The 19,230-nt window shown below is 56.8% G+C and overlaps 1 protein-coding gene across 5 annotated transcripts in view; it reads right to left on the bottom strand.

The window, feature by feature from the left end:
* The window catches only part of NEK6 (NIMA related kinase 6), an 83,318-nt gene that overhangs the window by 15,161 nt on the left and 48,927 nt on the right, over positions 1–19,230 (bottom strand). For all 5 annotated transcript variants that reach the window (XM_025475098.3, XM_025475097.3, XM_035720800.2 and 2 more), the window contains 5 exons: positions 18,715–18,855; positions 17,329–17,391; positions 12,213–12,323; positions 7,909–8,017; positions 7,499–7,606 (listed from right to left, as the gene is read on the bottom strand). In XM_025475098.3, coding sequence (XP_025330883.1) covers positions 7,499–7,606; positions 7,909–8,017; positions 12,213–12,323; positions 17,329–17,391; positions 18,715–18,855 — 532 coding nt within the window. The remainder of the gene's footprint in view (positions 1–7,498; positions 7,607–7,908; positions 8,018–12,212; positions 12,324–17,328; positions 17,392–18,714; positions 18,856–19,230) is intronic.

Consider the following 19,230-nt stretch of genomic DNA (forward strand, 5'->3'; position numbering starts at 1 on the left):
TTTCTTGCAGCCTAAACACCATCTACTTGATGTACTACCCAAGAGGACTACCTGACTGTTGCTCTATGTGGACACCAACCATCACTTAAATACATGGAGGAAAGATGTGTCATCCTATCGCCTGGCTAACTGCTACTCAGCAGAAAGCTGTCAGGCAGCTTACAGATCCATGTGGGATTCTGTAAACAAACTGCAACTTCAAGTAGAAACCCCTTTGTATATTCTGGTCATGAGAGAGCAAAAGGAATAGGTAAGTAGGAAACGGATGTCTTGTTACATGGAAACCACAGGATGGAACCCAAACAGCTCTCAGACCAGACTGTAACTGACTCAAGCACTCAGGATGCTGCAGAAGGAGGTCAGAGGTTCCATTGTCAGCGAGGGACAGTAGTGTCCATTGCTGGCCACCCTGAACCCCTACCCCTGCCCCTTGGGCTCGCCCTGATGCCTCTCGCCACCCTCAGTCTTGTCCTTTGCTCACTTTAGACCCACCAGGGCCTCTACAGGAGGAAAAGAAAGGTCAGGGAGCACCACTACCCCCTGTCCCTCATGTTCTACCCAACCTTCAACCTTCCTGGGGCTCTTTCTGCTTTTGCCCCAGTTTCCACAGTGCAAGAAAGGCAAACACCCAAAGGTGATGTGGACCTTCTCCTAAGATACAGGGCTGCAGTGCCACCCACCCATCCCTCTACCCATCCATCTGTCCATCCATCCTTCCATCCCCCCATCCCTCTATCCATCCCTCCCTCCAACCATCTGTCCATCCAACCCTCCATCCATCCACCCCTCTATCCGTCTGTCCATCCATCCATCCACCCACCCAGCATCTACTGTCTGCTTATCTACCCATCCATCAGTCTGCCTATCCGTCGTGTGTTCATCCACCCATCTGCCCCATCCCTTTATCTGTCCTTCTGCATCCAATGCTAACTGACCCTTGATGTTGTGCTGGGCCCTCCCAGGAGTGCGCCCATCAGGAAGGAGTGCGTTGCCAGTCCCGGGAAGTGTCTAGAAGGACACAGAGAAAGGCTGGACTGACCGGAAGCTGCAGCTGAATTGCTTGGAGGAGCCTGTTAGAAATCTGGACCTGGCCCACCCTCTAGACCTGTGGGCTCAGAATGTCCAGGGCTGGTGCTAGGACACTGCCTCTCTGGCAAGCTCCCGGGAGACGGTGACATGTGTCATCGTCTGAGGAGCTGGGCAAAGCCTTCCCCACTGACATGCTTTCAGAAGCTCAGACACCTGTGAAACAAAGGAATTTATGAAGCATTAACTGAGGGAGATTTGGCCTGTCCCCACCCCTAGGTACATTCTCCAGTCCCCTGGACCCCGTGTGTGAGTCTTAAAGCTGGGGTGCTCAGCTAGTGCCAGGGGGAAGCATCTCTTCCTGTTTTGCCATCTATTCCTGGGAGTAAGTCTATAAAACCCGGTTTCCTTACCGACAACACATATTCAAACATTACGAAGCATAACCCACAACTTGCATAAGTTTTCAAGATAAAATGAGACACTTCAAAGAAATTCCAAGCTTGCAGCAGGCCCTGGAGAATGTATCCCCAAGCCCCAGGGGAGCAAAGATTCTGGGGAAGAGTGGGAGAAGCTGACAGGAGGAGGGGCCCCCTGAAGGCCTCACCCAGCTCAGCCCCTAGTCCTGCCCCAAGGGGGCCTGGGGCACTGCGGACAAAGCGGTAGCACAGACTCCGGAGATGCTCAGGGTCTGAGGCCCCTTCTAGCAGAGGCTGGATCCCATCGGGTCCTTGGACCCACCAGCTCCCAGCCAGCCCCCACCCTCACTCCCTGCATTGGGGGATGGAGCTGGCATATGAAACAGGAGCCTAAAAAAAAAAATTAAAAAAAAAAAAAAAAAGAAAGAAACAGGAGCCTAACAAACCCCGACCTTCCCCACATCTTTGCCTAGAACTCCCGGATTTCAAACCGGGTGGATATCAGAGGAGGACGTGGGACCTCAAAGCGGAGGCTGATTAAAGAGGCCGCATCCCGGAGATATGCCACTCCTGTCAAAACAAACTTGGCTGCGTCGAGAGATGCTTGCCGTGTTTGAAACGTGTTCATTAGATATGAAAAAGGCAGAGATTTCACATGAAGAAGAGGCTGGCATCTGTGGGCTGCACTTCTTCCCCACTGGTGGTTTTGAACATGGCTAGAGAAGCGTGGGGTCCCCACCTGACACCACACACACGCCCCCCGCCACTGCCAGGTGTGCCTGGGAGCTGGGACTCAGGGTGCAAACCTGGCAGCACAGGTGGGCTGCATGCACTTCTGCCACTCAGCTGGAGAGTGCTGAGATTCTCCCTCCCCGCCTCAGTTTCTCCATTGGTGCAACAGAGAGGTTGTGCTTGAGGGTCTCCAGAGTCCTCCCCTCCACCCTCTGGAGCCTCGGTTTCCTTCCCTGGAAAATGGGTACATGACACCCTACCCCACATGCACAGGTGGAAGGGCTATGGGATGGCCCTGCAGACCCTCACAGGGGCAGGTGGACCGCAAACAGCAGGGCTGAGGGTGGCAAAGGGAGCGGGGGAAGAACACAGAAGGAGCCAGCACCAGATTCTGGAACCTGAGCGGCTTTCTCTGGGCTGAGCCCTGTGATCTGCATTTTCATCTGTGGTCTGTCCTGTGAAACCGCCAACATCCAGGCAGGCCCCCCATCCTGAGGGTGCTCCCCTCCCCAGCCCCAGCTGTTGCCCCCACCTCACCCGCCTGGACCGCAGGCTGGCTTAGCCCTCCCTGTCTACCCACTCCCACTCTTCCTCCTCCCCTCTGCCGGACTGGCTCCTCATCCCCCAAGGGAGAAAGGCCAGGTCCTCAGCTTAGAATCTGAGGCCTCTGCAGATTGTCCCAGCTCCCCCCAGCACTGGCTCTTTGGGCAGCCACACACACACACACACACACACACACACACACACTCCCTACCAGGGTGGCCTGTGTCACCACACATTGGCAGGTCCTCCTCAAACCACGGGCCGACCCTATGCTGGGCTACACATAACCCTCAAGGGAAGCCACGCCCTTGAGAAAACACTGTACTTCCATCAGCATGGACTTAATTTCAGATTGTTGACATCTGTACAAATATCTGCCTATTTCCAGTTCCCACGCAGAGGGTCTCCAGCGGTTGTGCACAGCAGGTTACACAAACAGCAACTCAGTGTGACACCCTGTTATCTAAGTGTCAGGGTCCCACCCAACGTGGCCTGGGAAGGGGGGCCCTCTGGTGGGAAAGTGCATGGCCATATCCCACCTTCCCTGCCACATGGCTCTGGCTGGAGCCTCCTGCAGGGCACCTGGACCTCCTTCTCCGTTAGGTGACTGGGATAATGCCCACCCCCAGGGAGGCTGCAGCACTAATGGCTATGGTACCTGGGGCATGATGGTTAGAGCTGTGCTTGCTTGGTGGTGAGGCCTCTACACGGATTTTCTCCCCAGGCTGTAAATACCAGCGAGCAGGGGCTTTCCTGGGGAGCACCTGGGGCCTGGCACAGGTCCTGCCAAGTGAATGACTGGACACACAGGTGAGTTGTAGCTCGTTTCCTAACCAGGATCCATCTTCATTTGCTGTCCCCTTGAGACCCTCTCCTTCCCTCTCTGGCAGCAGCTCATCTAGGAACAGACTGTGCCCTGAAAATGCCAGGGGAGTGGCAGGCAAGCCAGATGCCCTTCACCAGCCAGGTGTGACCTCCCAGGACCTCCACCAGGTCCATGCTCATCCTGGATCTACCTGCTGGAGCAGGTTTTCTGGGCCAGTCATCTGCCAGCGTCCTGGGCTGCAAGGATGGGCAGGAGTAGGCCCAGGGAGCCTGTCTGCATGGTGCCCCCACCGGTGGGATCTCCCAGGGCGTGTGGCTGTGAGGACCATGTGCCCACTCGGCAGATGTTCCCCAGGGCCCACCCAGTGTTCCATCCTCCTTCCCTGCCACCCAGGCAGGCCCCCCAAGCCCCAGGCGGCCCCTGCTGGGAGGGTAGATGGACTTTTCCCCTGAATGGCTGGGCACCCAGAGAGCTCATCAGGATCCAAGCCCACTTCCCAGTGCACTGTGGCTGTGCCCAGAGTGGAGCTGACACCCCGAGGGTTCTAGTCCCTGCTAGCTAGGTGACTTGTGGGGATGGGGTATCCCGCCCTCTGAGCCTCAGTGTCCTCATCTGTCACACGGAGACCATAAACCTCGTTGGGATAATTTTTTAAAAAGCAAAGTGTTTCTGCAACATCTTCTAAGCCTTGTCTTCTTTGTTAAGTCACCTGTTTGGTGAGGTCGGCAACCACAGAAAACCCAAGTCCTGGGAGGGGCAGTTGCAGCCCTAGGGCCCCAGAAGATCCTAGGTTCATCGGGGCCCAATTTAGAGCCTGGGACCCCAGCACTGTGCCTGTCTATACACAGTGGGCCCTCAGGAGACAGTTCTGCCCACCCCTGACCATGCCACCCTGGGCCTGTCTCTGTTCTCCCACCAGCCCGGGGGCCCCCTGAAATCAGGGAAGGCTGCATAATCTCCTCTCTAGTGCCCAGCCCAGGGCCAGAGAATCGGCTCTGGGAAGGGAGAAGGAAGAAAGTTATGTCCTGGGGTCAGGCCCGGGGTTGACAGCCTGGGGAAGCCTGTGCGCTCTGACCACAGTACCTGCTGGGGCTGCCCCCATGGGACCTATTCCCCAGCCCCTGAGAGGCAGCATGAGGCCTTCACGGGCCCCGGGTGCAGGCAGCCTCACTGCCCACCCCTGAGCCCAGCCTGTGGCCGCCCTGTCACTACTGCTGAACAAGCAGGGCCTGCTCTCCCAGCCCTACAATTTGTCTTGCAGCTGCTGCCGTTGCTCGGAGCGAGACACTTGCTTGTAGCTTGTGAGCTGTGTGTAGGCAAATCTTTCATTTTTCTTTCATTACACCGGCGTGTACTGTCACTTAATTTTTATGTATGCAATCCTTCCTGACAAATATGATCTGCTGCCTGGTAATTCGTCTGACGCTCATTCTGTTCCGCGCTCTAATTACGGCTCCTATTCCTGACACCAAGGCAGCCACTCTGCCACCGCTGGGTACCGTACCTGTCAGCCCGGCCATGGCATGACTAATGCCCTTTCATGCCAGCCTCGTGTTAGCAAATACAGAGGCATGGAGGGGGCTGGGGAAGGGGGAGGCAGGAGGGGATGGGATTTGCATAAGCCCTGCGGGGGGTGGGGGGTCAGCGGCCTCAGGAGAGGAGGTGCTTGTCAGGGCCAAGTGGCTGCCATCACAGCATCCCCACGTAGTAGGTGTGCAGAAGCAGTGGATGCATAATTCACGCCCATGCACAGGGTGTGAAGGAGCCCTGACCCCGAGTCCTTTCTGAGTCACAATGCAATGGCAATTAGTTCAATTTTTTGCCCGATCAAATGTGTGCAGAAGACTTAGTCGGTTTTGCAGACCTTGCTGTGGAGAGGGGGGCCTTTCTTCTACGTCAGGGAGACTTGGGCCCTGGGTTTCGGCTCTGTGCTGTGCCTGTGGTGGAGCCTGGCCCTGGGTTCCGGGAGTGGTCCTCACCACACCTCCACCCATGGCCTCTCAGCTCGGGGGTGTCCCCTGGACTCAGGCACAAGGCCCCCCAGGAGGGGTCCTTCCATCCATCACTCAGCCCGGCTGCTGCTCCAAGGCCTCGGGAAGAGCCCGGCCTAGCGAGCAGCCTTTTCCCAAATTCCAATTCCTTCTCATTAATATAATAAGTGCACCAGTCTGAGTCAATAAACTCACACTGTCGGACAAGCCCGTTCCTAATGATGTGATCTTAACCGGCTCTGACGAGAGCGCAGCCTCCTCGGTGGAGGGACGCAGAGGAGGGACCTGGCTGATGGGGACAGTGGCTTGAACTCTTCTTCTCTTTGACAGCTGCCCCGGAATTTCTGGCCTTTGGAAGCTCTTAAACCAAAGAGGAAAACAGCCCCACACTCACCAACACACTTTGATTCTGCTAAGGGTCTGAAGGGACTGGGGAAGCCAAGGCTTCCTCGCAGCATGGCCAGCTGGGAGCTCTGGAGGGAGTGTGGGCTCCGAAGGAGAGGCCTGCATTTGATTCCTGGCTCTGCCCTTCTGTCATTCAGATCCTATGAGGGTCCATAGGATCCTATGTGCGAACCAGGACTCTGGAACCCCAGGAGCTCAAGTGATTGTGCTGCGAGTAAAGTATCATAAACTCAGGCATTGGCGGGTCCTGCACATCCTTTCAAACCCTGGCCCCCATGCTCAGACACATGTACACTTGTGTGCACACACTCCCACACTCAGGCACATGCACACACGCACACTGGCTCACTCCAGTTAGCAGCTCAGAGCTGCCGATTCCCAGTTAGTGCATTTCTCCTGATTGTGTGCTTCGCCCCCAGAGCCTCTAAGCCATCGGGACCTGTATGAACAGTGACAGATTCCACCAGGAACGTGTGTCTTCCAGAAAGCACCTCCGCTGTCACCAGAAGCTGCTGTTTGTACTCATAGCATGCCGCGGGCATCTGGAGAGTGCGTGGGGGACATGTGGGCTGGGGCCCCAGACTGGGGCAGAGTCCATGGAGAACAGAGCAGTTTCCAAGGGAGGTGACCAGCCTTCACACAGGGCAGTGAGGCTCAGGAGCACCTTCCCCGGGAGATGCCACCTCTAGGGTGGCGAACGGGCTCCGTAGGAGGATGCCCCTGCCATATCTGAGTCCCGCCCACCCAGCCCTGGCTAAATGTTGATATGCCCCGTTGTGGCGCACGGGAGATCCTACTTCTATGGCTCTGCTGGTTTCTATATTCTCAACAAATGCAAACTCTTCATCCTCCACCATTCCATGTGTCACACCCAGTCACGGAGCCTGTGTACAGATTCTGTATGGGGGGCATCACTTCAAGTAACCCAAAACCCACACCTGCCTGAGTGTGTTCCCAAGTCCCACCCTCCGGTGCTCCCGAACATCAAAATGTCCATCAAGCTCGGCACCTGGGCCCCCCCGAACCTGCAGTGCCCCTGCAGCACCCCTGTGTGCTCTGCTCCCCCACTTGACAGTTCCTGTTCCCTCCTCCACCTGCTCCCCTGCACTTTGTCACCTCCTCCTAGGTGAGAACCTGGTCCCGCAGCTTCAAAACTGCCTGTCCCAAAAACTAGAAACTAGCTCTGCTGTGCCCCACCAGGAGGACCAGACTGAGTGTGCTGTACCCACGCGAGGGGACACGACACAGCCATGAGAAGGTGGATGGCTGCCTCATGCAACTGGATAAAAAGGATCTGGATAAGATGGGCTCTGCCATCCTTTCTTGGAAGGGGCGTGGAGCTGTGTGAGGATGCAGGGGACCCCCGTTCAAGCTTCTTAGGGCCTCAGTTTACCCTCCTCTGGGTCACTGTGGTGAAGAGGTAAAGTCTAGAGCTCAGAAGGCACTTTCTCGCATTAATGAACCAAAGGCTCTGTGGGGGGAGACTGTTCTCACCTCCCCACATGGTTACCCAGGGCCTCCAGCAGCTGCTGGGATGTGTGGACAGGCCTCCTTACCTAGGGAGTGGGCTGCAGTGGTCTCAGAGCTAAAGAAGCGACCCAGGCCAAGGTCACCAAGCTTCACGACCCCCGTGGCTGTGATGAACACGTTGGCAGGCTTGATGTCTGCAGAGGAAGAAGGAGGCAATTGGCGTGGGGCTAGGAGGTCAGGGCGGGTGGGACAGGAAAGGCAGCGTCCTTAGGGAATCAGAGAGTGGGCATGTGTGAGGCCCTGGCCGGACTCTCTGACTCCCCCCAAGATGGGCAAGATGCGTGATACCCACCGTCTGGGTAACATGTGGTCCCACCTCCTCATGGATATCCCCAGAGCCAGAAAGAGTGGAAGGAATGCTGCATCCTAGGCCCCAGGGGTGCCTGGCCTCCCACCGGCTCTAGGCCCCACGGCCCTGGGAGCGATGGGCACGTACCTCGGTGCATCACCCGGCGAGAGTGCATATGTTCCACGGCACTGCACAGCTGTGCGAAGTACTTCCACACAGTCCTCTCTGGGATGAGCCGCTTCTGCTTCTTAAAGTACTATGGTGGGGAAGACAGACAGGCCTGGGTGACAGGCCACCACATGGTCGTGCCCCTGTCCCGCCCCAGCAGTAACTGGCGCCGGGCATGGGGTGGGTTGTCAGGCCACTGAACAAATAGTACGTTTAGAACAAAGGTTGCCACTTCCCATCTGCACTTTAGCTCAAACCACCCTCCATGGTCTCGTGTGCCCCCACCCAGTGCTGACCTCCCCATGGTGGGAGCAGGCCCAGCCACCAGTGGGCATCCTAGATGGCTGTTCTCAGTCACCCTTTCTTGGGCACTTCCTGGACACATGCCCGCCTCCTCCCACAGCCCGATGGGGAGTTCCTTGCAGGACTGAACTGGCGTGGAGCATCTCTGCCCCCAGCCCCAGCCCGGCCCAGAACCCAGGCACCCAATGCCTGGTGGTGAAGTCACAGTGGCCCCGCCCCCGGGCACCAGAGAATCTCAGGGCACGTGATGGTTAACAGGCAGCAGGAACCTCAAGGAAATGGCTTGACATTCTTCAATGGGCTCCTCAGTTCCAACTGACATTAATCTACCTCATGGCTTGAAAAAACGTATATAATGCTTCAGAAAACCAAACCAACCCCCCCAAACCCCCCAAGTTGCTCTGCGTGTGCTGTAAATAACCAAAGATCCCAGAACAGGTCTTGGTCCACGTTCCTCTGGGGAGTCTCCCATGTGCCCGGACCAAGGGCAGTGAGGACCATGACTCGTGTGCACCAGGAACCCAAGGGCCAGGCTTCCGGCCTCAAAACCACCCTCTTTGCCAGAGTAGCCGGAGGTGAAGCTGTGGGCCCGTGTGTCAGTACAGCCGCTTTGGTGCAGGGATGGCCCCAGGAGCCACGCCTGGCCTAGGGAAGGGAGAGTGGAACACAGGACCTGGGGGGACATCTGCCAAGCACCTGCCTCCTGCGGCCACTGTGCTGGGCCTTCAGCAGGGGTGACTGTGCCCATCTCACAGATGAGGAAACCAAGGGCCACTTAGTAGCTGGCAAGGGGTAGGCAAAGCTCTGCCTCGGGCCTTCGGCCTACAAAAGCTGAGCTGTTAACCCCAATTAACTTCGAATGACACCAAGAGCCACCAGATGAGGGACTGAGCTCCGAGGTTCAGGAGCTTGCCCAAGGTCATCCAGCTGGAGCGCCAGAGCTGGTACTGGATCGAGGCACCTCCAACAATGGGACAGTCCTAGCTGGAAGCCCCTGGCCTGGGAGTAAAGCCATCTATGAGGCTCTCCTGAGGCTCCACTGTGGGAGAGGGACCCCAGCGGTGAGCCGCTCAGGCTACAGCACAGACCGCCAGCAAGGACTCCAGGCTCTCCGGGCTGCCCCAGGCTCCATGGTGGGCTGGGCTGCAGTGTTATTTACGCTGTGATGTTGGTTTATCCTCATTACAGCTTTTAAGCTCGGCTGTGAATGGTGATTTTCTAAATGTCACGTCCTATAAGCTTCGTGTGACATTTAGCAGGAAGGCGCAGAGTCTCTGGTGGGTTTTGGGGTGGCAGCAACTCACGGCTTCACTGTCCATCATAAATAATGTTGGCACCGTGGCGGTGGTGGCACTACTCAGCCTGAGGCTGCAGGCCCTTGGGACACAGGCTTTACTGGTCAGCAGCCTCCAGGCCAGCCCAGTGGGGCAACTATGGTGCAGCCCCAGCAAGGCCCCCAGTTCCCCTCAAAACCCAGAGGCAGCTGGAGAGTTGAAAAGCCCAGGGAGACTGAGCTTCTACCAAGTCCCAGGCACCCGTGTAGTGTGTATTATATATAGGGAAACTGAGGCACAGGGGCCCTTCCCGCCCAAGGGAGGAAGGGCCAAGCAGGTGTGTCTGACTCCAGGCCCAGGGAGGGTCTCTCTCTTGCCCTGCCCTGCTCGCTTGCTGGAGGCAGCACCCAGCCAGGCCCTGCAGGTGAAGGGCCTAGAGCTGCAGCAGAGGGAGGAGGACTAGGGAGAGTTGGGAAAGGGTAAGACCTTGGCAGAGGAGGCACCATGTCAGAAGATGGGGCCTGGAAGCCAGGAGGCTGCCCCAGAAACCCCAGAGGTGAGCGACCGACTTGAACCCTGGCTGGTGTGGGCCACGAGGCAGGAGTGCGGGGAGAAGGGGAGGGGAGCTGGGAGGGGGCCCCACACCCTGGCCAGGGACAAGGAGCCGGACATGCACATGCCTCCCTCCTCTTCTCGACTCGGAAGGAGACTGCACCTGGCCCTGTGGCTCCTACAGTCCCTAATGCAGCCCCAGGACAGAGGGAGGTTGAGCTTTGTGGGAGGGTCACCCCTACCCTGACAGCTGAACCCTGGCCCTGCTCTGTGGACTGAGAGGCTGCAAGGACCTGGGGTCTGCAGGGGCTTTAGGGGGCAGGGCCCTTCCTCTGTCTCCCCTCTGCCTCCGTCTTTATCCCCCACCCACCCTCTGCTGAGCATCTAGCCTTTCTTCTAGAACACAACACCGATCATTTCTACTCCTCATCCTGAGTCCTAGGAAGCTCCTTGCTGACCTTGGAGCAAGGTCTCGAATCTGGGGGCTGGACAGTGAGGCCCTGGGTGACCTGACAACCCTGCCTCCCCCTTGCCCAGGGCTTTGTGGACTCAACTGTTCATGCCACTGGGCTCCTGCACAAGCTAGTCTGCCACCAGATTGCTGCTCTCAGCAGGTCAGCTCAGGGGTCACCTCCTCCAGGAAGCCTTCCTTGGCTCCCGCAGGCTCTGACCTTGGCTTGCTCACACTGGCTGTTGGCTGTCCGTTTACGGGTCTGCCCTCCTGTTAGAAGGCGAGCTCCCTGCAGGCAGCACCCTCGCCTAGGTCTCAGCATAGGGGCTGGCACACAGCGGGTGCTAGATGTGTGCATGCCAGCAATAGAACAGCACATGAAGGAGAACAGTGGGGGGGCGGGGAGGAGGAGCGAAGACATGACAGAGCACATCTGTTCCCACCAGGGATCTGTGTGGAGATTAACATCCCTGCAAACACATTAATATGTCAACGAAAATATAAAAGCAGGTGATAACAGCTCAAGTAATGCCACTTCCCAATGATGCCCCAATTCCTAGGAGCCAAATTTCAGAAGAGCGGGCGCTGAGCAATTGCTCCATCCTCAGCGCCCGGTGGGAAAGATGGAGAATCCATGTCTGGCCCCGTTTGCAAGTGTTGCTGGGAGCAAGGTGGGGGCTCTGGCATAGCTGGCCTTGCTCAGAAGCAGACAGACTGGGCTAGAGGAGGGAGGCAGCAGGCGCCCACAAGAGCCAGCATCCCGACTGGTCAAGCTGGCAGGGGAGCGGGCTCTTGAAGGAAGAACAGGGAGCAGGGCTGAGGGCTAGGGCTTGGGCTTCGGGGTCCCACACAGAGGCTGTGCAGCCTCGGGCAAGTGACTAAACCTCCCTGAGCTTTGCTGAGGATAGTGTGCATTTAGTGAGTGATACATGTGCCCAGCATGGTTGCGGCTCACAGTAGGTGCCCCATCAACAGAGCTGTGCTGGTTCCTGAGTTCAGACCCGTGGTGGGCCTGGGCCAGGCCCCAAGAGGAGGGGCACTGGGGGTAGAGAGGTATGGGGGCTGCCACGGGAAGACACAGCAAGAGCCAGACCTGGCAAGTCACTCAACCTCTCAGAGACACCCGGTCTTGTCCATCACATGGAAGTGAAGCTGTCCCTCAAGTGCTGGAGGGGCCCCAGGGAGATCATTCCAGTGCTGATGTTTGGAGGGTCCCAGGCCAGGAAACCGAGTTGGCCCACAAGACATGGCTATGTCCCCTGCGTTACTGGGCATCCCTGGTAAGTCTCTTAGCCTTTTGGGGGTCACTCTTCCCTTTTGAAAGTGGGATGCATAACACATTTTCCCAGGTTCTGTGAGCTGGGGTTCTGACCTATCACAAGGTTCTGTCGCCGTTTCTTCTGTGAGGCCGATGTGACAGCCTGTGGGCAGGCTGGGGCAGTGGGTACAGCCGGGGGGGGGGAGCTTTCTGTCCATGGCGGGCCCTCTCCCAGAAAATGGGGATGGAGCTCGAGGGGGCACTTGCCAGGCCATGGCTAAGGCCTGAGGGCACTGTGGAAGGAGGCTGAGTGATGCTGGTGGCTGGTGGGCGGCTTCCACCAGAGGCCACAATAGCAAAGAGACCAGGCCAAGGGGCCGCCTGATTCAGGGCTCCGTGTATCTGCACAGCCCCCAGGACCAGCCTGCCTATCAGGCACACTCACCTTGATCATCTGTGAGAGGTCACCCGCATCAGCCAGCTCCAGTACAATGTTCAGCTCATTGTCCTCAATAAACGAGTCCAAATACTTGATAATGTTGGGATGGTTCAATTGCTGTCCAAAGAGACACAAAGAGGGAAGCAGAACCAGTGAGGGAGGTTCAGCCCCACGCCTGCCGCGTGCTGGCTTTCCACTGGCCCCTGGTAGCAGAGCTCTGGCTTTGCTACAGAGGGCAGGGTCACTTGGGAGTCAGGCAGGTCTGGGCCCCACTCAGGAAGCCCTTCTGCATCTCTGAGTCTCAGTGTCCTCATCTGTATAATGGGCATAAAATGTTGAAGAGCAGCAGTGAGGATCAGATGGGCTGCGATGGAAAGGTCTAACCTGGTGAGTGCCCTGAGCTGAGACTCCGTGGACACCCCTGGGCAGGATCCCAGTCCTCCTCCTCCTCCTCACCACCGAGGCCCTCAAGCATGGGGTCGGGCCCCCACCGCTCTATCGCTGTGCTCAGGAAGGATGCAGCTACCGCTCCTAAAAACACCCATCTCCCTTCTTCCTCCCCACCCTCAATCTGACACATCCTTGTGAAATCTGGGGGAAAAACTCCAACCGTTCCTGGCACAAGAGCACCCTGAGTGCTCTGCTCTGTGCCAAAGCTCTGCCTCTGGCTCGACCACCGTGGGTGTGTGTTTGCCTGATGGGGCAGCACCCTACCAGCTGGAAGTCAGCCCCCACCCGGCTAAGGGGGACAGACCCTGGCAATCGTTTCTGACTCAAACGGACTCTTTCCACCAAAATGATTCCAGGGTCTGGGAAAGCAGAGGGGACCCAAGTACTCTGCCAGAGTTTGGTTGGCCAAGTCCGCGGGTGCCCGTCAGCCGATATGCAGAGGCTGTTTGAACACACATATTCTAGAAGGCCTGGGAGTTGCTGTGACTGGGACGGTGTTGATGCTGTGTGCCGACCTATGCCAGTCTTTGGATTCTGAAATGAGGGGGGACGTTGGCAGAGATCACATGGCTACACCAACCCCTATTTATTCTTTTTTCAAGCCAGCTGTGGGTGGTGGACACCCCTCAACCAAAGCCCTAGGAGCCACAGATGGTCTCTGTCATTGGCTAAGTGTTTCCTTCCCTTGGCTCCACTCTACCTGCCCGAGTTCTCAGGCCCCTGCTCTGGCCAAGCCCGGCCCTGGTGTGGGTGGACCCACTACTGCCTACCCCTCAGCCAGCACCAGCCCGTCATGAAGGGCTGTCCTGCTGGGCTGCCCAGCAAACATTATAATTATAGTCTTAGCTTCTACATTTAGGCCTATGATTCACTTCAAATGAATGAACAGGGGCCAAGGCTCACTCTTGACCATTTGTCAGTCCAGTTTCCCCAGCACCCGGGATTGAAAATCTTTCTCTCCCCTACTGAATTGTTTTGGCGTCCTTGTCAAAAATCACGTTGCCCAGGTTTTGTTTCGAGGTCTTCCTGGAGCTAACACTGCCCACCACATCAGCTGACCTCAGCACACATCACATCTCAGATAAAAAAGTTTATCCCAAATTTTATCCAAATTTACTCCAGATACATTTTTCATTTACATCAAAATATCAGAATGAATGGAATGCCAGCACTTCATAAAATTGAAAACGCTTTCCAACCTTAAACGCACGTTACGAAGTGCCAGCGTTGTTGTCGGTGTTACAAACGAGCCACTCTCCCCCCCACTCTTTCACTCCCCCTCCCAGACCTTATCTCATGACTTCTCTGGGAAACCTTACACCCGCCTCAGGCAGGGCTCCCAGAGACCCACCAGGGTCATCAGCAGGCTGGGCATCACAGTTTTGCAAATGACTTGGAAAAACTGGAAGGGGCTTTGGGTGGGAATTAAAGTTTCAGTCAAGGAGGCTATTCCCTCCAGGTGCGGGTTCCTGGGGAGAAAAGGGGGAGGCCTCTCTCCCTGCTCCTAGGGCAACTCTGAGGAGAGGACATGATGTAAAGGCTCCCTTGAATACATGGTCAGGGCACAATGGCACAGATGGAGCCAAAAGGGACACCAGAGGTCAGCTGGGGGAAATCCTGAGGCCTGGAGAGGGAGGGAGCTGACTCTAGGACCAAGCTAAGCCCAGAGCCTGGTCCAGTACCCATGGGTTGCTGTCCACCCAGACAGAGTCCCCTTCCCAGCCAGGTGATCCCAGGTGTATCTTTTTTTTTTTTTTTTTTTTTTTAAGATTTATTGATTTTTTTTTTGAGAGAGAGAGAGAGAGAGAGCGAGCATGCACACCTGTGAGACCTTGTGCACACGTGCATACACAGTTAGAAGGGGCAGAGGGAGAGGGAGAGAGAATCTCAAGCAGACTCCTCATTGAGCACAGAGCCCAACTCGGGACTCGATCTCAGGACGCCGAGATCACAATCTGAGCTGAAACCTAACTGACTGAGTCACCCAGGTGCCCCTCAGGTGCGTCTTAAAGTGGACATGCTCGGGCTAAAATATATGAAGTGCTCCAAAGATGTGAGTGGTTGCGTTCCGTGCTTTGTGAGTGGGAGACGGGTGGCTGCTTTGGCTTCATGGGGTTCAGGTAAGTCACACCTCAGGACCCATCTCCAGGGCAGCTCCTCCTAGCAGCCTCAGCCACCCTCTCTCTCCTGTGTCCCCACAATCCACACCCATCCCTCTCTCCCACAGCCTGGAGCTCCACAGGGTGGGGCTGTCCCTGAGGCCCCGGTCCAGGCCTGGCAATGGTGGCGGCTGCTGAGGGACAGACAATGGCCAGAGGGAAGGCAGGCAGAGGTCACGGAATGGGCTTAGGTTCCCTCTTCGAATCTCTGCCGTCAGGGGCTCTGTCCCACCTGCAGCCCCTCTGGGGCCTGATGCAACAATCTGTCTAGGATCTGTCCTCCCTGCTGGCTACTTCCTTGCGCCCAGCACTCGGCAGTGCTCACAATTGTGCTGTGTGAATGTAGAATCTATGCCTGTGTTCTGACAGGACCCACCTTCCTGCCCCATCTCTGGTGGCCTCTGCACTGGGAGATTTGGGGTTCGAGTCCTGTTGTGAATGATGTGAGCGATGTCACCTAGTGGCCCCTGTGAATGGTGTTTCCCTTTGTTTTGCAGGAATCACCTCCTGCCCTCCCATGTCCTGTTGACTTCCCCTGAGCAGGCTGGGGAGTGGGAAAGGGCTGGCGCTAGGCAAGAGGCATTACAACCATGATGACAAGGGCTGCATGTGACCGAGCACTTAGCACATGCCAGATGCTACACTGAGCCCTTCCAGCCCAACTTCTAATTCCCTCAACACTCGCAGACAGTACTGATATCACTACCCCCTTTTCTGGACAAGGAAATTAAGGCCCTGCATGCTCAAGAGCTTGCCCACAGCCACGTGGCTGGTGAGTGAGGGGTGTGCCCACCTCCCAAGCCATGGTCAACAGCTCTTGGCCACACTGCAGCCCGAGGAAGGGACAGAGCCCCCACCCCAGCAGGTGCTGGTCCCACCAAGCCTGGCCTACCTCACTGGAGCCCAGTGACCCAGAGCAAGCTGGCTCGGTGCCCTACTCATTGCAAGGGCATAGGTATGTTCTTGGCCACAAGAGGAGAGAGACAGCAGGTGACTGGGATAGTCAGTCCCCAGCTCAGGGCTGGGTAATCGGTCAGAGTCCTGAGATTACACCTGGATCCCAAAGTTGACCATCACGTACAAATTTTAAAACGTTACTTGAAGGGAATTTTTTGACCTATGATATGGGGTTGACACCTCCCTACAAGCCTCCCTGACCAAATTGCCAGGGTCCCCTCCCAGCAAGTGCTCACAAATCACATTGGGCCACATCTCCCCTGCTTTTGGCCACATTCAAGTCCCACCTCCTGAGTGTGGCATCCGAGGCCACCACCCCCTGGCCTCCCCAATTCCACACTGTCAGGATCCTGCAGCAGGCTCATGTCAGCCTTCCGGGTTCTGGGACAGGACCCTGGCCTCTGCAGGGCTTCTCCTGCACTCCCTGGGCCCTGGGTTGGCCAGCATCACTCCAACAGGCACCCTGGGCTGCTGGCCTGCTCCCCACTGCCTGGGAGTCGCTGAGGGTGGGGACTGGGCCTGGGAGCTGAGGGCAGACCCAGCAGTGCAAACCGCTTATCTGGAATCTCGCAGTAGGATTTCCGTGTCATTGCCACCAACAGCCCCACTGTACCGGAAGCTGCGGAGCTAGCCCTCTGTCTCATGGAAAGGGTGAACACCAAGTGAGCGCCTCCTGGGTGCTCTACTGTGCTGAACCCTCTTCAGATACCGTTTTATTTATATTTCTCCAACTGCCCACATCCCATGAGGGCACCACTGCTCACCACTGAGCAGATGGGCAAACTGAGGCTTCAGGAGGCTAAGTGCTTAAGGCCACACAGCTTATAAATAAAGATCAGGATTTGAACTCAGGCTCCTGGGCCTCTAAAGCCTGTACCATTCCTCCTCCTCCATCACCTCTGAGACCCCAGGTATGTCCTAAGCCTGGGGATAGGGAGTAATCTCCAGGAGAGAGCAGCCCTAGGCTGGGGCCAAGTCTAGTCTAGAAAGTTCTGTCGTCTCTGACTCTGGGGAGACCAATGAGGAAGCCAGCAGGGAGGGAAAAGGAAACACCTCAAGATGCCACCATCCCCGACCCCAGACGTGCCGGGCACATCTGTCCTTTGTACAAGCCATCTCCAGTTACACATCCTGCCTCGTCTTTTGGGAGATCTGGGAAGAGCCCAACAGGATGACAACCTGGGTCCCTCCAGCACCAGGAACCCTACGCCCCACACCTGGCTATGGGCCCTCTCCAGCAGCCCAGGCCGGCCCTGCTGAGACAGCCCAGTTGGGAGCATCTCCCGGGTGGCAGTGATTTGGTGCCAGGCACTACCATCCATAAGTAGAATCAATGTGGGGCAAGGACAGTCTGGGGGTGCCATGAGGGCTGGGAAGAGGTGGGGTGGGGTCCATGCCCACGCAACCAGGAGAAAAGAAAATGAGCCATCACCTTCAAAAGGCTGTTGTTTCCGAACCTAACAGGCGATGGGCCGTGATGGCCATTATGTGGTCCTGTCTGGGGACCAGGCTGCCTCGAGGAAGTGAGGGGCTCCTGCTCAGCCCAGGGTGCTCACCTTCAGGAGGCCGATCTCCTTGACGCAGTCTTGCCTGGCTTTGGCGTCCATCATCTCAAATATCTTGGATGAGAGGAAAAAGAGAAAGGGTGGTTAAAACCTAGCTCCCAGAGCCCCCACCGGGAGCCACGAGGATGGGAACGTCCATCCTGGCCCTCCCACCCCCTCGCCGAGGGACCTCCAAAACGCAACAGGTGCTCATCAATGCCAGTTGAGTGCCGATCACTCTGCACTGAAATCTCACAGCAGCTCCCATGAGGCAGGAGTTGCTGGTGCCAACTTGCAGAGGAAGACCCAGAAGTCTAGTGACTCACTGAGGTCACCCGCTGGTAAGCAGCAGGCCAGGAAACATGTTCTGGGGCCTCAGTCTTCACCTCTGGAAACGGGGCCAACAGCCCAGCCTGACCTCACAGGTGGTGACATGGACTGAATGAGAAGTTGCAAGCACAGCACCTGGTGCTGTGCCCCCTGGCACCCTGGCCCATTCAGTGCCTGTTCAGAGCCCCTCCTGACTCACGGCAGCAAACAGAAGGTCTCCACCACAAAACCCTGCATGGCACAAAAAAGCAGGACAAAGAGAGCCAGGTGAGCCCCTTCCTGGAAGACAAATGGGCCTTTCTTTAGCAGAGGGGTCCGTCTCTCCTCTGGCGAGCGGCAGCTGCCCATACAGTTTGCAGACGCCCAAAGAAACCATCATACCAGTTCACTGCCTGGCTCGTACCCGTGGGTACGGGCTTCTCTCTCCTGGGCTTCCTCTGCCCAGGCTGTTCATCTCATTCGTAAAGGACAAATAAGCAAACAGAGGTCTTGGGAAGCTCTGCTGGAGGATTTCAAGCCACTTCCTGCAGCAAAGCACTGTTCAACCGGGCCCAGTGGCTCTCATGGAAATGCTTTCTAGCTGGACTCTGAGGCTGACAAGCCGCCTGCTTGAGCCCCTCCCTCTGTTTAGGAGGAACACAGAGACCAGAAAAGGCTCTCATCACGCTCAGAGGCAACCAGCAAGTGCAGGACCCAGGGTGAGTCAGTGCGGGTCTGAGCCTGAGCTCCTCCTCAGCTCGCTCCTGGGCCGGGTGAGATAAATACTCACATCCCTGCAACTTTCCTGATCTGAAAAGTGGGGTGACTACCCTGACCCACAGGACCATGCTCAAGGCACGACCTGGTATACAGTGGTCTTCAATGTATGCTCCTCTTCCTTTATGGCTCACAATGAACGCTCATCATCAGAAGCCCACCTAATCCTTCCCACGGCCCAGTGAGCTGGGTCCTGACTTCAGAGGAAGGGGAAAAGAAGGAAGGGGAGAGAATTGGCCCAGGGCCACAATGTTTCGACACAGAAGCCAGCTCCTGTGATGTGGCTTTGACCTCATGGGGGAGTCAGCTCACCTGCACCTTCTTCAGAGCCACGGTCTTCCTATCCAGCAGGCAGGTGGCCTTGTACACCTCACTGAACTGTCCTCGGCCTATCTTCTTCTCTATCTGGAAGTCGGCCAGCGAGCAGCGAAAAGACAAGGTGTTTGGGTGTCTCTGGAGGAGAGGGACAGAGGGCATCAGTGGCCAGCCAGGTTGCAATGAGGGGCCAGGACCTAAGCAGCCAGGGCCCCTTCCAAAACCCAGCGACCCCAGCAGCGCTGCTCCAAGGTGAAGGAGGGACCGTGACTGCCAACTTCACGGGCATCACTATCAGAGGCTCCTTCACCCCCTGCCACCACAACAACCCCACTCTGCACATAAGAAGTCAGGGCCGCTGGTTTCTACCATGGCACTTACCACCACCCTTCATTACCTGGTTGTCCATTAGTTTGCTTGTTTCTACCTCCTGCTCCCATTAAAGTGGCTCCCTGGGACCTTGCCCACCTTGCTCACTCCTGAATCCCTGTGCCCACACTGGAGCCAGCAAGC

Source organism: Canis lupus, chromosome 9 (assembly GCF_003254725.2).
Source record: "Canis lupus dingo isolate Sandy chromosome 9, ASM325472v2, whole genome shotgun sequence".
NCBI lineage: Eukaryota > Metazoa > Chordata > Mammalia > Carnivora > Canidae > Canis > Canis lupus.